Raw genomic sequence first — 14,551 nt, forward strand, 5'->3', positions numbered from 1 at the left:
TGCAGGTGGAGATCTGCTCCACTGGGGACCTCCATTGCCTGCAGGGGCACAGCCGGCCTCACCATGGTCTTCACCCACCACAGGCTGCAGGGGAATCTCTGCTCTGGCACCTGGAGCACCTCCTCCCCCTCCTTCTTCACTGACCTTGGTGCCTGCAGAGCTGTTTCTCTCACATATTCTCACTCCTCCCTCCAGCCACAGTTGCTGTTGTGCAGCAACTTTTTTTCTTTCTTAAACATGTTATCCCAGAGGTGCTACCATCACTGATGCGCTCGGCCTTGGCCAGCGGTGGGTCCATCTTGGAGCCAGCTGACATGGAGTCTGTCGGTCACAGGCGAAGCGTCTAGCAGCTTCTCACAGAAGCCACCCCTTTAGCCCCCTGCTACCAAAACCTTGCCATGCAAACCCAATACAAACTCCCAAGCCACAGACCCATCCAAACACCTCAGTCATGTCCAGGGCTTTCAGTGCTGTAAGATGCATGCCAGTCAAGCATCAAACCCCTCTTCCCACAGGATTTATGGAATTGTTTTGGTGAGTTCAAACGCAGGAGAAAGAAGCAGGCTGTCAGTTTGACCATTCTGAAATCCATCATCAAACAGGCCCATATTCTAAAATTAAAAACTTTCACTATTCTCACTTATTTTAAGAAAGCTTTGTTAAAATCTTCCAGCAATTCAGCCTTCCATATCAGAAAGAATTCTGGGATACCATTTTGAATCTGTATCATGAAAAAGAATTTGAAATCTTATCATGTGGAAAGGCAGACTACAAGGTCATGGATTGCCTCTCTGAAAACAACCTGCTGCCAAGCCCCCCAAGATTTACAGTCAAGGCTTGAAGCACTCCTAGCTGGAGTTTGATCTGAGAGAGGTTCTCTCTCCAGTTAGAGCTTACAGTATAAAAAGAAGAAAGGTGAAGCTAATGCTGAAGAGGAAAGTACAATTATATTTTAAAATTGCTTTTAGAAAGAGGTGGTGGGAGCCCTGTCCATCGGTATAGTTGGAATGATGTGGAATAAGCACACCACTACCTGTACAAAAGCAAGCAATCTCACACCAGTAGGGAGACAGACTACTCTGTTGCAATCACTGCTCTCTCAAGAAATATCTTCTGACTAGGAACTTTAGCTTTAGATCACTAAATCATGCTTGCTTTGTAAAAACGCAGAGTGTTTTTTTGCCATTTCTATCAGTCTTAAAAATCCCAAATAACATAACTACAACCTACTGCATTCCTTCTTTTATTCCAGGACACAAATATCAACTTCTGGAAAAACTATTTGCGCTTTCCATCATGATACTCCAAAGCACTCAGAATTAGTCATTTAATCTCTATCCAGGCTAAAATGGCTTACTAGAGAAATTTCAGCTTAATAAATTATGTATAAGAATTCTCTCTTTTATGTAGTATGTGCGATCATTTGAGCAATAACATCATTTATGGCTGCAGCAGAATGAACTGAGCTACTGCACTGTGGTACAACCCAGTGTAAATTAATATTGGTCACAAAGCTCATACACATGGAAAGAAGCAACTGCCAAAACCAGAACACTTGCAAGTGCTGCCAAAGGCCCTACACATTCCTAAAGAAGGTGCCAGCAAACTTGCACCTCATCACAAGCAAAAGACAATGACGAGTGGCTATGATGCAAGCTTCTCACTTCTTACGCTTCTACTAAACTGGAGCTATGAAGTCCAGGCTGGAAACCCAGAAGTGTTTAAATATTTGTTGGGGAACAATAGACCCCCATGCGGCCTGGGAAACCTGCTGCCCTCCAAACCTGCAACATTTCCCTTTTATCTACCACATCCTCCATCAGGGTGAGTTTGTCACTTGGCCATCCCACACGCCCCCAGTGTCTACACTCTGGATCCTCTCTGAGGCTCCAAAACCAGATTAAAATGTCAAGTTAACCTGCTTTAATTTCACAACTTTGTTACAGCAGGAAGTGTGCTGAGAAATCCTCTGTCAGCTTCCTTTCAGCTGCAAAGCCCTTGAGTCTGACACACAGCCACTTGCAGCCACAGACTGCAGTTCCAGTTCCTTAAGATGTCGGAGAGACAGATGCAGCAGCTGATTCTCTCCCTGCTTCCAGTTAGATGAAAATGTCAATGACTGGTAGCAGAAAGAGTTAATTAAAGGTCTCCTTTCCCTTCCCCTTTAGGAAAAATAAAAAGGTTTTCTAAGTCTGAGCTCCAGCCAGAGGTAACTAGACAGCTAACAACTTCAGGAGGAATTTTAGTTACTTGAGGAACCTGCTCAGGGAGTCACCTGACAGTGAGATGACAGTTTTAGAAAAGAGAGTATTTCACTGGCATTTGTCATGAAAGTGAGTGAAAGGAAACTGTTTTCACAGCACAGACACAGACAGCCATGGCATGCCAGGGACAGAGCTCTGGAAGCATCTCCCTTGGCCATGAAGTCCTCAGACATCATGGCAGTAACATTTCCCAACTGGTGCCCTGTTCCAGGGAGGGCGTAAAGGGGACACACAGACAGAAATGCCCTGCACTCTCAGCTCAGCTGGGAAGAGCAGCACAAGGAATGGAGGGAAGATGCTTTTTACCTTGCCTAAATCCAGCTCTACAGTTAGCTTAGATCAAGACCAAACGGTTTTGGTACCATACAATGCACCGGCATGTCTGCTTATTTCTGTCACAGTCATGAGCAAGTGGATCCAGACCCAAGTAAGTGTGGGGAACATCTGCAAGGTCAGCACTGCATGCTGGCACCAATGGGTCTGGGACAGGGAGCCCAATCTCCACGAGGGAAGGGGATCACCGGAGGAGACCCAGCAGCCAAGGAATATGTAAACGTGGTGAAAGAGTGGACCAAGCTCACTTAAGCTGAGTGAAACTTGGCTACAAAGCACCTTGCACTATAGATTCATAGAATCTTTGGGCTCGAAGGGACCTTCAAAGGTCACCTAGTCCAACTCCCCTGCAATAAGCAGGGACATCTTCAACTAGATCAAGTTGCTCAGAGCCTCGTCCAACCTGACCTGGAATGCTTCCAGAGATGGGGCATCTCCCACCTCTCTGGGCAACCTGGGCCAGGGTTTCACAACCCTCGTTGTTAAAAATGTCTTCCTTACCTAGTCTAAATCTACCCTCATTTAGTTTAAAACCATTACCCCTTGTCCTATCACTACACTCCCTGATAAAGAGTCCTTCCCTGTCTTTCTTATAAGCCCCCGTGAAGCACTGGAAGGCTGCAATAAGGTCTCCCCAGAGCCTTCTCTTCTCCAGGCTGAACAGCCCCAACTCTCTCAGCCTGTTCTAACAGGAGAGGTGTTCCATCCCTCCAACCATTTTTGTGGCCCTCCTCTGGACCTGCTCCAACATGTCCATGTCTCCTGTGCTGAGGACTCCAGAGCGGATGCAATACTCCAGGTGAGGTCTCACCAGAGCAGAGCAGAGGGGCAGAATCACCTCCCTCAACTTGCTGGCCACGCTTCTTTGGCCCAGGATATAGTTGGCCTTCTGGGCTATAAGCACCCGTTGCTGGCCCATGTCCAGCTTTTCATCCATCTGTACCCCCAAGTCCTTCTCGGCAGGGCTGCTCTCAATCCCTTCATCCCCCAGCCTGTACTGATACTGGGGGCTGCCCCAACCCAGGTGCAGGACCCTGCACTTGGCCTTGTTGAACCTCATGAGGTCTCACAGGCAGTGTGAGACTCAGCACTGTGGCCAAGTGAAGGCATATGCACCCTGGAGATGGGGACACCTCAGAGGAATAGCCAAGTCTAAAAACATACCCATGAAATCCTTCAAGAAAAAAAAAAAAATCCCCAAAGCTGCTTTTTCATCTATTTGGAATCTGTATGAATATGTTTTGGATGAATATATAGTATCTACACTTCAACTAGTTGAACACTTCTGGAGCCAGAGATGAAACTGTTTATCAAAATGAAAAGTGTAATTCTGGTATTTATATTCTGAAGGATATGCAATGCATCACAAATGTAATTCACAGAAGGTAGCGGTTCATCTGAATTCTACAAAATTCCATTTGCAGAAATAGACCAGAAGAAGTGTTAGAAGTGACAGGCTGGCGAGCTATTTCTATAAAAAGATTCACAGATATTTAAACTAGATTAAATTCCAGACTCTAAAAAGTTGCCTTTTAATGTGCATTATTTCCAATCTGTAAAGTATCGTACCTTCTATGCATTTGCAAAAGCATGTATTATTTACATTATTTAACATTTGCATTCTGATTGCAATCAGATGTCTTTCAATAAAATAAATAAAATTACAGTGCTAACCTAGAACCATCAAACTCTCACTTCCATTATCAATCAATGCCACTCTACTGCTGACTGCAACTCAATTAAAATCCAAAATTATTTGAATAACTGGATGGAAGTTTCTATCATAAAATGTACCTTTTTATTAGGAACCTTTTGCGTAGAAAATTGACAGCACAGGAATTATGGGTGGTTAAAAAGTGTTTTGTAACCTGGGCTGGGAAAAGCTACGCTGATGAACACGGAGGGGAAAGGGGAAAAGTGTCACTTCTGGAGGAGGCATTTGACTCTAAAATTGGAACTTTCGGCTCAGAGCAGAGCCAAAATGATGCAACTCTGCATCACATCATGTGTTACTGTGAGGTTTAGGAGAGTCAGTCTTTCTATGCCTCAAAGTTTGTTATTTCTACTGATGGTAAAAGAAAAAAGTAGTTATATATACTTAGACCACCTTACCACATTGCCCACAGTGGTATTTTGAAATATGCCAGTCAGTGATACCGATGTTTTACGTGATCTCAATACCAAATTCTTTCATTTCTTTATTTCTTACATTAATTAACACCAGGTAAGTAGCTGGTTTTTAAACATAGTTTTTAACAGGGCATCTCTCTTAAGCCTCTTGCAGCTGATTATTTTCTCCTTGTCCTGCAAGAACTCAATGTCATTTGAAACAAAAGTCCTATGAGGAAATCCTCAAGTATAAATTTGCTTCTTAGTTTTTAATTACATTAATTTTCTACCTGAGCTTTGACTTTTTTGACCAAAGTGTGGATAGCACATTCTCCTTTGCCCAATGCTGAAAAGCTGAACCCTGATATTGATAACATACACAGATAGAAAACATGATCACACTATTTTAATTTCAGTATGCCAACTCTAGGTTAAAAAAAACAATTAAAAAAAATTGATACTCTAGGCTTAAAGTCTAATTTTACAAAATAAACTTCAAAGATGAAAAGGATTCTATTTTTTCAGGTGTAATTATCTAGGACTTACTTGGCACCTAGAAGTTACCATGGACAACTGTTTTTATGAACAAAAAAATCTCCTATGGAACATATTTTTTAGCTGATCTCAAGTATCTTTAGATCATAATATTTTAAAGCAAGTATAGGTGCTCCAATGTATTTTCAATGGAATATTATTGTCTTCTACATTGCACCACAAAACCATATTCAACCGTGAATAATACCTACTACAGTTTTCATAGATTTCTACAGAGGTGGATCACTGAAGATTACACAGAGAATTTAAAACAGGCTATTAGGTTATGATGATTCACGTCTGACAAAATAACTTAAACTGGCACGCAGGAAGAAATGGAGCACGCCAAAAAATCACAGATAAGTAAATGGAAACATTATAGATGAGCAAAGTAATGCCAAAATGTGATTGATACTAAAAGAAACAACTCTTGATAGAAACAGTCATGTCCATATTACTTTTCCATTGTGATTATTGTTGTTGACTTTTGTTCCCTGTATTACATTTTATACCTTTCCTTCCACTTTCCTTGTAACTTCAGGCAAGGAAACATCTTTTTAGCTGCTTTACAAACTAAAGTTGCAGAAAGTAGTGAACACTGTTTATCACAAGTGCATGACAATTCGCAAATATGTTGGAAACTGTCCGCTTCATAGAAATGTAAAATACTTTCACACATACACAGTCCCGCTCTCTATAAAACTAGCACCAGAATAGATACTTACGTCCTTTTGACTCTACATGCTAGCAGTGTCCCTTAGGCAAGCTCTGGAAAACCTTCTTGTAAGACAGGCTACAAAGAATGCCATAATTCAAGGAATTCACTTTTTTTCATACAGATAGTCCTTCAAAGTGATCATTTAGATGGTATCTGTTAAAATGAAAGCTACTCACCCTTTTTCTCAAGTTGTAGGTCAAAATGAGATTTCTGGAGAAGGAGTGTGAAAAGGCTGTGTAGAACTCCAGCACTTTCTGCAAGGCATCTCTCTTTATCACATGAAGATCACAGTAAGTCAAAGCCCTTACATTAGCACAGGACTGGGCAAGGGTAGACTCCTTCCAGAAGACATCACCAAAAACATCTCCTTTGCCTAGAGAAAAGCAGCAGCATTGCTTTCAATAACGATACTATTTCCACCAAAAAATACAAAAGAACATACAATTAATTTATGAAGCCAAGGTTCTTCTATTTTATGCAGCCAGAAAAAAATTCTGTCTGGGGAAAAAAAAAAAAATCTTTGAAATATTCCATTGATAACCTTTTCCACTATCTTTTTGTTGATTACAACAGCCCAGCAAAATTTCATAAGAATAAACTGCAACCAAAAAGTGTTTCATGTGACAACTCCCCTTTAAATATCAGTAAAGGTTTTTCTCTAAAAATCAAGAGTAGCAGTTCATTCTAAGTTCATGTTCTCTTCTGATCCCTTTCAAAGAGATTAATTAAAAGAAAATGCTTTTTCCCTTTCTTCTTTTAACTGGCATGCAAAGGATTTGCTTCTTACATCTCTGGTGCTGAGTATTCTTAAGCTGGCTAACAATTACGCACTATTGTGTCAATAAAATCTTCTAGTATAACACGTCAGTGCAGTTACAGTCTGTAACGAAACACCACTATACATTAGTATCAAAGAAAGTTTGCCCTAGTTCACTAGACCATTGCCAGAAAAGTCTATCTTTACAACACTACAAAAGAGCAGATCTCTCAGCTCTGGTGGCTCTAATGTTTTTCAGCTGGTAAGAGTCTCAACAAAATCTTTCAGTAGTTTTGCGTGTGTCCCCCTATATAATACAGCAGAGGTTTAAAGCAACAACGTTATCCAAAACAAGAAGAGTACAGGTTAGTTATCACCAAGAGAATGCTGACAAGGCGTGACTATTTAGCCATTACAAATTGGAAGAAATAAAACATGGCCATTTCCTTAAAACCTTCCCACGTGCCTGCCTCTATGCCCTGGGGGCAGCCACTGAAATCTCTACTGAGGAATACTGCAATGGGGGCATGTGCACTAGTCTGGGCACTGTAATGTGGGGCAACTATACCAAAACCTGCCTGAGGAGCAGGATTTCACCCATCAGGTTTCACTGATTATACCCCCACTCAGGCTGGGCACAAAGGGAAATGTTTAGGAGAAAGTTACAAGCTCCTTTACAGAATAATGGTTGTCTTTTTTCTGTTTGCCGACATATAATGCTAATAAGATAAGAATATTCAGTTGCTAGCTTGATAATGAAAACTACACTGTTCTTGTTTTGAATGGTATTTTCCTCTTAAACTGTATTATATCACCACTTCACTTAAGACAAACAACAAAAAAGCACATTCACAGTGTCTATCAAGTTGTGGTAGGGATGGACCAGATGGTCCTTTGTCTTACAAATAATACTTTGCCTGTAGCAATTCTTAAAGCCAAAGCATATAAATACGTATTAGTTTATTGACTCACCCAGGCCCTTTTAGATTTCATTCCCTAAATAAAGAGTCATGTACGAAAGTCCATGTGAAAGTCAAGAGAACTATCATGAACAGAGCTCAAGAAAACTTCTGAATTAAACCCAGAACTCCCATCTCAGCCCTTGAGCTGTCCTTCCACCACTACATAATCTCTCCCGTTACATGCTAAGCTGCTTTGAGGAGAAGCTATCAGCGTGACAGTAAGCTACGCTATAGTGCAATAAGCTGTGGTTCACACTGATGTGCTCCCAGTCTTCCACAAAAGCCCTCTGCAGTCCACATGGCAGGGACCGGTTTAGTCTCTGAACACTTTGGAGGAGCATAGACTATATTTCAATTTTTAATGTATATATATCCTGAAACCACCTGTTCCATAAGCACATTTCTTCCCCACAAAGTTAGGTAAAGGCACCATAGTCATACCCTGTCTTCCGCCTCTAGTCTCTTTACATAGGACAGTGCCAATATCCAGAAATACTACAAAGGCTGCGTATCAGTAAGCACAGTGGTAGTCCAATAGCCCAGTGCAGTAAGCAACTTTTCATTTTAATGGCAATGACTTTTCACATTTTCAATTATTTAAACATACGCTTTTCCAGTAGATACATTTAAAATGGCCTAAGAAAAAAGCTTCCATGCACTTAAAATAGATCATCATCTACAAGGCTTTTAGACAGACAAACACACAATATATTCAAAATTGAAGTGAAACAATTTTTATGCACCGTAAAAACTGATATGCTTCACTGGGTAAAAATGGATTGTTTGCCTTTGGAATAAATATGCTTTTACTTGCAATCTTCCAGGCAATTAGCTAAACAACTGTTTTAATTAACACTCTGGAATTTATCAAGTATAGAAATGTGCCATCACTGATGAGCAACAGTTAGAGCTGGTAGACCAAGCATAAGGGAGAGGAATTCTAGCTCGTTTCTAAGCTTATTTCTTAATATCTTCAGACAAGTTTCCCTACCTTAAAATGACAATAATTATTTTATTGCCCCACACTAACATGAAGAGTAATTAGTACAATGCAAGTACAAACAGCATGGTGCTGCTTTGCTCACAGATGAAATGACATACAGCAGAAGTTAAAGTTACATCTAATTTAATACTGCTTTTCACATAATACAGAAAGACACAACTGTGTCCTTCATTTGTGGCAGCAATCCCAGTTTCCCCTTGCTATTTGTAACTCCCAAAAAACTCCCCCTCCTGCAGTTTCCTGCCATCCCAGTGAGCTGCTTCCCATTTGTGGCGAGAGCAGCACATGAAGGAGCTACATCTGCCGGGTGCCCACTGAGCCAAGACAAACAGAGAAAAGCAACACGTGAAGCCCAAACTGAGTCAGATCACAGAAGCCTCCATTTCTAAGAAACAAACCAGGCTAAAACAAGAAGTTGTACTGTTTTCTATCATTAACAATTTCCTTGAGGTTAATTGAGTTAACAGCCAGTGATCTAGTCGAAAATCAATCCTACATTACAGTTCGATTTCCAAGGCAAGGCGCACGTGCAAGCATCACACTGCTTTGTTTCTGTCAAGTGCATTTTCTAAATGACACATACTAAAAGTATCAATCTGGATTCTCAGATTCTAAAAAACCTTGTGTTTGACATTCACAGAAAAATGGGGGGAAAAAGGAGCAGTAGGAAGTTTTTCTAGTAAGCAGGAATTAAAATTCCACCCAGGAGTATATGCACTGGATTAGAACAATTGTCCTCTTGCATGTAATAAGGAACTGCATACCATCTCCTTTTGTTTATATAGTCTGCATGAAGTAAGATCAATCACTCAGGGAAAAGGATTTAAAAAAAGAAATAGGGCAGATTAAGCAGGTGTTTTATCAAAAACATCTGTAATTGGAAAGCAACAAGAGTAAGGTGAGACTTCTAAGTGTGTCAGAAGGTGGTTGGCAAAGTCTAGTGGCTGCATTAAAGAACCTGAGTCAAAAGCCTCTTTTTACATATAACTCCAGGCTTTACATATATATATGTATATCTCACCTTACTTCTGAAGAAAGATTAAAAAGCTAGAGAAATGCAGATGGCCATTTGTTTGTCAGTACTTTGCATTTCTCATTCCCAGCTTGCTGAATTCCAGACATTTGCCAGGAACACTATCTGTCAATCACACTTAAAGTGGATGATCTAAGCTTTTAGTGTCAATCATTTATATTCCCTGTTGGATTTGTGGGCTGAGGATCTTTTCCACTGTCAACTCAGTATGCACTGGAAAGCCAAGTAGTTTTCTGCCTTTTATGTTTGCTTGTTCGTTTTAATTATAATAACAAGTCCCCAAACCCTGACATATTTAAACACTGAAGAATTATTTTATAAAATATGCACCTTCTGTTTCCATATTTATTCTTTCCGCTCCATATCAAATTTGCTATTTATTTTATAAGTGAAAAGAGGATTTCTCTGTTACCACTGCAAATTCAGCCTGAATCAGGCAAAAGGTCAAGTCACATCCACTCTGTCTCCTGAAAGTAGGATCAGTAATGAAGATCTGATTATTGCAACTTAACCAAGTGTTTTGCTGATTCTGTTCAAGAACCATGCTTGCACATTACAGCTGTATTGCCTTGATATGCCTACCAGAACAATCCTTCGTTTTTTCACTCCTACAAACATGAAGTAGTGAAGAGCTCTCAGACAGCAGATATGCCACCCTACTCTGAAAAATATGACTCTATGTGGAATATTTTGACTGATAACCTACTTAGTTCACTTTTGGATTCTGGGTGTCTGGGAGTCATGGTGTAGTTTTGGTGTGATAGTAGCTGGGTGAGAAGATGAGGCCAAGTGTTGAAGGTCTTGCAAATCAGTATGGACTTTGATGGGATTCACATGAATCCATGGATTTTCAGTACATCAGACAAAATACTCATGTTAGAATCATTCTCAAATCAATAGTAATGGCTGTTACAGCAGCCAACACTAGAATGTAGCTCAGGTTCCTGCCAGATCTGCCTTCATCTGCATGTTAGAACTACAGAAGAATTGTGATTTGACACAGCCTCAGCAGACCCAAAGGTAAGTTAGAATGACCAAACACTACTTGCTGGTGCCTCAGCAGCAATGCAGCACTAAGTGTATCTTGGAAATCAGGTGTTAGCAAACACTGTTATCTGTGATGCTGATCCACAGCAGCTGCTGCCACCTGCGCAGTGACTTTGCCAGCACGGCTCCCCGAAGCGCCCACGCTGGCTTGCGCCCTCGGGATTTGTTCTCCACCTCCAAGCAGTGGGAGACACCAGCTGCTGTAAAGGCAAACACAGATTCTCTACGTGTCAGTCTCTATTCTGGTGACTGCTCAGTTAAAATGCTGCTGGAATTTAAAAACAAACAAAAAACTTGGCCTGATTCCCCACCCACCCGCCCCCACCTCAAAGAGATTTGAACAGAACCAGGGGATCTGAAGTTAGTCCATGTCACAGCGTCCTACCAATTGTGTTCAAGCATAATTCCACTGAGGACAGTGTATTTACCCCTCTAGTGTTCCAAGCCAGTGATGTGAGACCCTGGTCAAAACCCCTCTGTGATCACCACGTGTCTATGTGGCTTCAACTGAAAATCCTTCCCTCTCCTCTCTTCCCTCATCTCTCCTTATCCGAGTAAGGCATGCAGTTTAAACCTTCCCATTTCACAGAGAGAAGAAAGGTTTGCGGGAAGTAGAGGCACCAGAAAAAATATTTTTTCCTCTTGGTGCATTGTTTTAAGGCAATGAATATCTGCCAGACAGAAAAAACAGAGCTACCATTTGGCATCAAGGTGGAGTATTCAGTGTCCGCCCCACAGATAAATTGCACAACTTGACAGCCGCTGAACAGCCTGTAGCTCGGTCCTCCGACACAGTACGGCTGGCAGGTGATGATGCATGGAAGTGATTTGCTTCTTTGGATGTTCTTAAGATTTCTCAAGTGCAAACTGAGACATGTAATGAGAAGTGAATGACCAACTGCACTGCAGAGAATATACTATTTTCATTAACTCTTTTCCCCTAATAAGACCTTAAGGAAGAGAAAGCCAGAGTATCAGTGCCACAGAAACCAGAAGTGCTACAGTGAAAATAAACTGAAGTTGCACTTCCAGTGACTTGCCCTCGCACAAACAGAAACACAGCATATCTGTTGGTGTTTTAAAACACAGCTTGGCAACATTTTGCAGACTGTTTACTATACAACTGTATCAATCTTCTCTGTTGAAGAACATTACTGTACAGACAAAATAAAAACATTTATTTTAGAGCACCTGATGAGTAGCAACAACGTGAATTAGTTACAGCTATGATTTCTATTATTATTATAATTAATGTGTTTATTTGTCTCTCTAAGAGCGTGGATTATATTTTACTACTTGACTTACTGTGATGAGACGAAGCATTTTAAAATGTCAACTGGGCCCTACCAGGCTTATTCACAAAAAGCTAGGAGGCTTCCCCAGAATCTGAATCACCTATCCTTATTTGCTTTTTAATGGTTACTGGAAAAGAATTACAAAAGTATGTGGCCTTGGTACAAACTCAGAAGACATGAAAGCTGCCAGCTCAAATAACTAGTCACAAATATATTTGAATTTATTTGCAGTGGTTAAGTAAGTAATAGGAAAAACACATCTCAATCTCTGTTGTCATTGCATGGACAGTGCTAGTTCTCTGATCAAAAAACCTATATGAGAGGCTCAAATTGCAATAACCTCAGAATTATTCCCCGATGACTTAGAAACAGGCTTTATGTTATAGCTATTGCTTGAAGCTTACATTAAAGCCCCAAAATTTGATTTTTTTATTTCTGACCAAAGGATTCACAAGAGTTTAAAATAGTAGATTTTACCTTCTGAAATATATAAAGTAAATATTTTGAATAACTCACAAAGTTCATAGCTATAGTATACTTGATTTTATTTAATACTTCTAGCAACTCGAGGATAAATTTAACAATGTTTCAGAAACATACCTCTGAAAAAAAGATTTCATTTGTAACTTGCAGAAAACGAAGAAAAATAAGTGTTCCATGAAGATTTGGTTTTTTGGATTTTTTTTTTTAACCTGGCTTTTCAGTGAAAAAAATTATTCTTCTTCCTCCAAAATTCTGAAACAGAAAGAAAACCCTACCCAAAACAAAAGTGAAAATTAATTCAGTGGTTCACCTGCCAGAAATCAGGGCCTTTATAGAAATCTGACTTCTTTGTTAAATTATAATTTCTACCTCTTCACACCTCTGTTTGGAGTATGCACACAAACGTGATGGGCAAAGCCTTCCTAGCGCAGCTGGAGATACCAAGGAGCGTGCTGGAACAGAGAGCCCTCATCACCACATCTCAGTTTCAGCTGCCAGTTTGCCATGGATCACTGTTGCCAGTAGCCTGCCAGACATCACCATCTTCCAAAGGGGACTTCTTCCACATGTGGCGGTGTCAGACTACTAAAGAACACATTTTGTGCATGTGCTCTTAAATTTGCAACAATAAAACATGAAACTGTAGGGGGGCGGGGGGGAAATCAGCTAAATTGAAGTGCCAAGAAGTTCACGGCTGAGGCCTCTATTCACAGGGAATCCGCCTCTTCCCCAGTTATTCCAGCAAGTCATTAATCAAGTGTCTTAAAATTCTTTTTCTCCAATACCCTGTGCAGTCTTTGACCATCAATACATAGCAGTGGACAGGGGCTTTGGCGATTCCTACTTTTAATGCTCTACCAGGAGTTGGACATAGAACAAGTAACGTCTGGCTGAAGTCTCAAAACAGGCCACTCCTGATGTCAACCCACACTACGTTTTCTAATTGTTTGGAGCAGAGGAATAAGGAATACTCTCTGTCCAAAACCACCATTTGGAATAAACCTGTATTTCTCAATAATGTAAACCTCTTTATGCCACTGTCTTTTAAAAAGTTTAGCTGGATCTCCATTTCTAATAGTTTTGCCAGTAGCATGCCTGGACACGCATTGAGGAAATCAGACTTTTAAGATCGTTCCCTCAGTTTATGTTCGCTGAATCACTTCATAGAAACATGCAACTTGTCAGACCTGCCTATATAAGTCAACACGAACAAAAAAAAAAAAAGCTTTAAACTATAAATAGAAAAAGCACAATAGAACTACTGAAGATAAAGCTGCATTTTAATTTCAACCATTCCTTTTCCAAAGCACCGCTGGTCACATTGTAGTCTTACTCAACAGCACAAACAATGCTGTGATGTTAGACACTGTCTTTGAAAATAATAAGAAAACTCTAACGCCATCGATAATCCTGAAACCACTTCTTAAGACCAAGAGCACATCAGCTTAGCATTTTTAAATTTAGGTACAACTCCCTGTGTTAAAACTCAGGTAAAAAATGAAGTAGAGAAGGGACTGTTTCAAAGACTTGGCATTAAATAACAACAGGCCCCAAAACACACAACTAAATTCTGAAAATGGGGTTGTACGCAAAGCGGTTTAGTTTAGGGAAAACTGAGTTAACTCAAGTACTGGGGACAGTCTAAAGAGAGCAGTCTGGGCTCAGCACAGTTAACTTCTCCAACATCTTCAAGTCTCCCAAGAAGCAATCTTCACACGATTGTGCGGGAGATGCAGTGTTTTTCCACTGAGAAGGTCTAAGACAGACAATACTTCTGCACTGCTATTTTCCCTTCTCTAAAATAAACCACGCCTGTGGTGCAGTTGCCCTTGCAGCTTGCACTGTCCTGTCTGGATGCAAATCTGTCCCACCAAAATCTGAATCAAATTTCTTGTGTCTACATCTGAATGAAGTGCTGATGGCTAAATGAGTAAGCTAAAGCAATTGTAAAGAAAACAAACAATTATTCTTATAACGTTCCTTTAAGATTGCAATTAGATCAAATTAAATCAG

General features: G+C 40.4%; 1 protein-coding gene across 1 annotated transcript in view; it reads right to left on the reverse strand.

Moving 5' to 3' along the window:
* Window positions 1–6,134: 6,134 nt before the first annotated feature.
* LOC104625358 (potassium voltage-gated channel subfamily H member 1-like) overlaps window positions 6,135–14,551 on the reverse strand; it is a gene marked incomplete at both ends in the record, with an annotated part of 18,644 nt that continues 10,227 nt past the window's right edge. Inside the window, one exon of the mRNA XM_010292967.1 lies at window positions 6,135–6,331. Coding sequence (XP_010291269.1) covers window positions 6,135–6,331 — 197 coding nt within the window. The remainder of the gene's footprint in view (window positions 6,332–14,551) is intronic.

The sequence above is a fragment of the Phaethon lepturus genome, unplaced genomic scaffold (assembly GCF_000687285.1).
Source record: "Phaethon lepturus isolate BGI_N335 unplaced genomic scaffold, ASM68728v1 scaffold7038, whole genome shotgun sequence".
In the NCBI taxonomy this organism is placed as follows: domain Eukaryota; kingdom Metazoa; phylum Chordata; class Aves; order Phaethontiformes; family Phaethontidae; genus Phaethon; species Phaethon lepturus.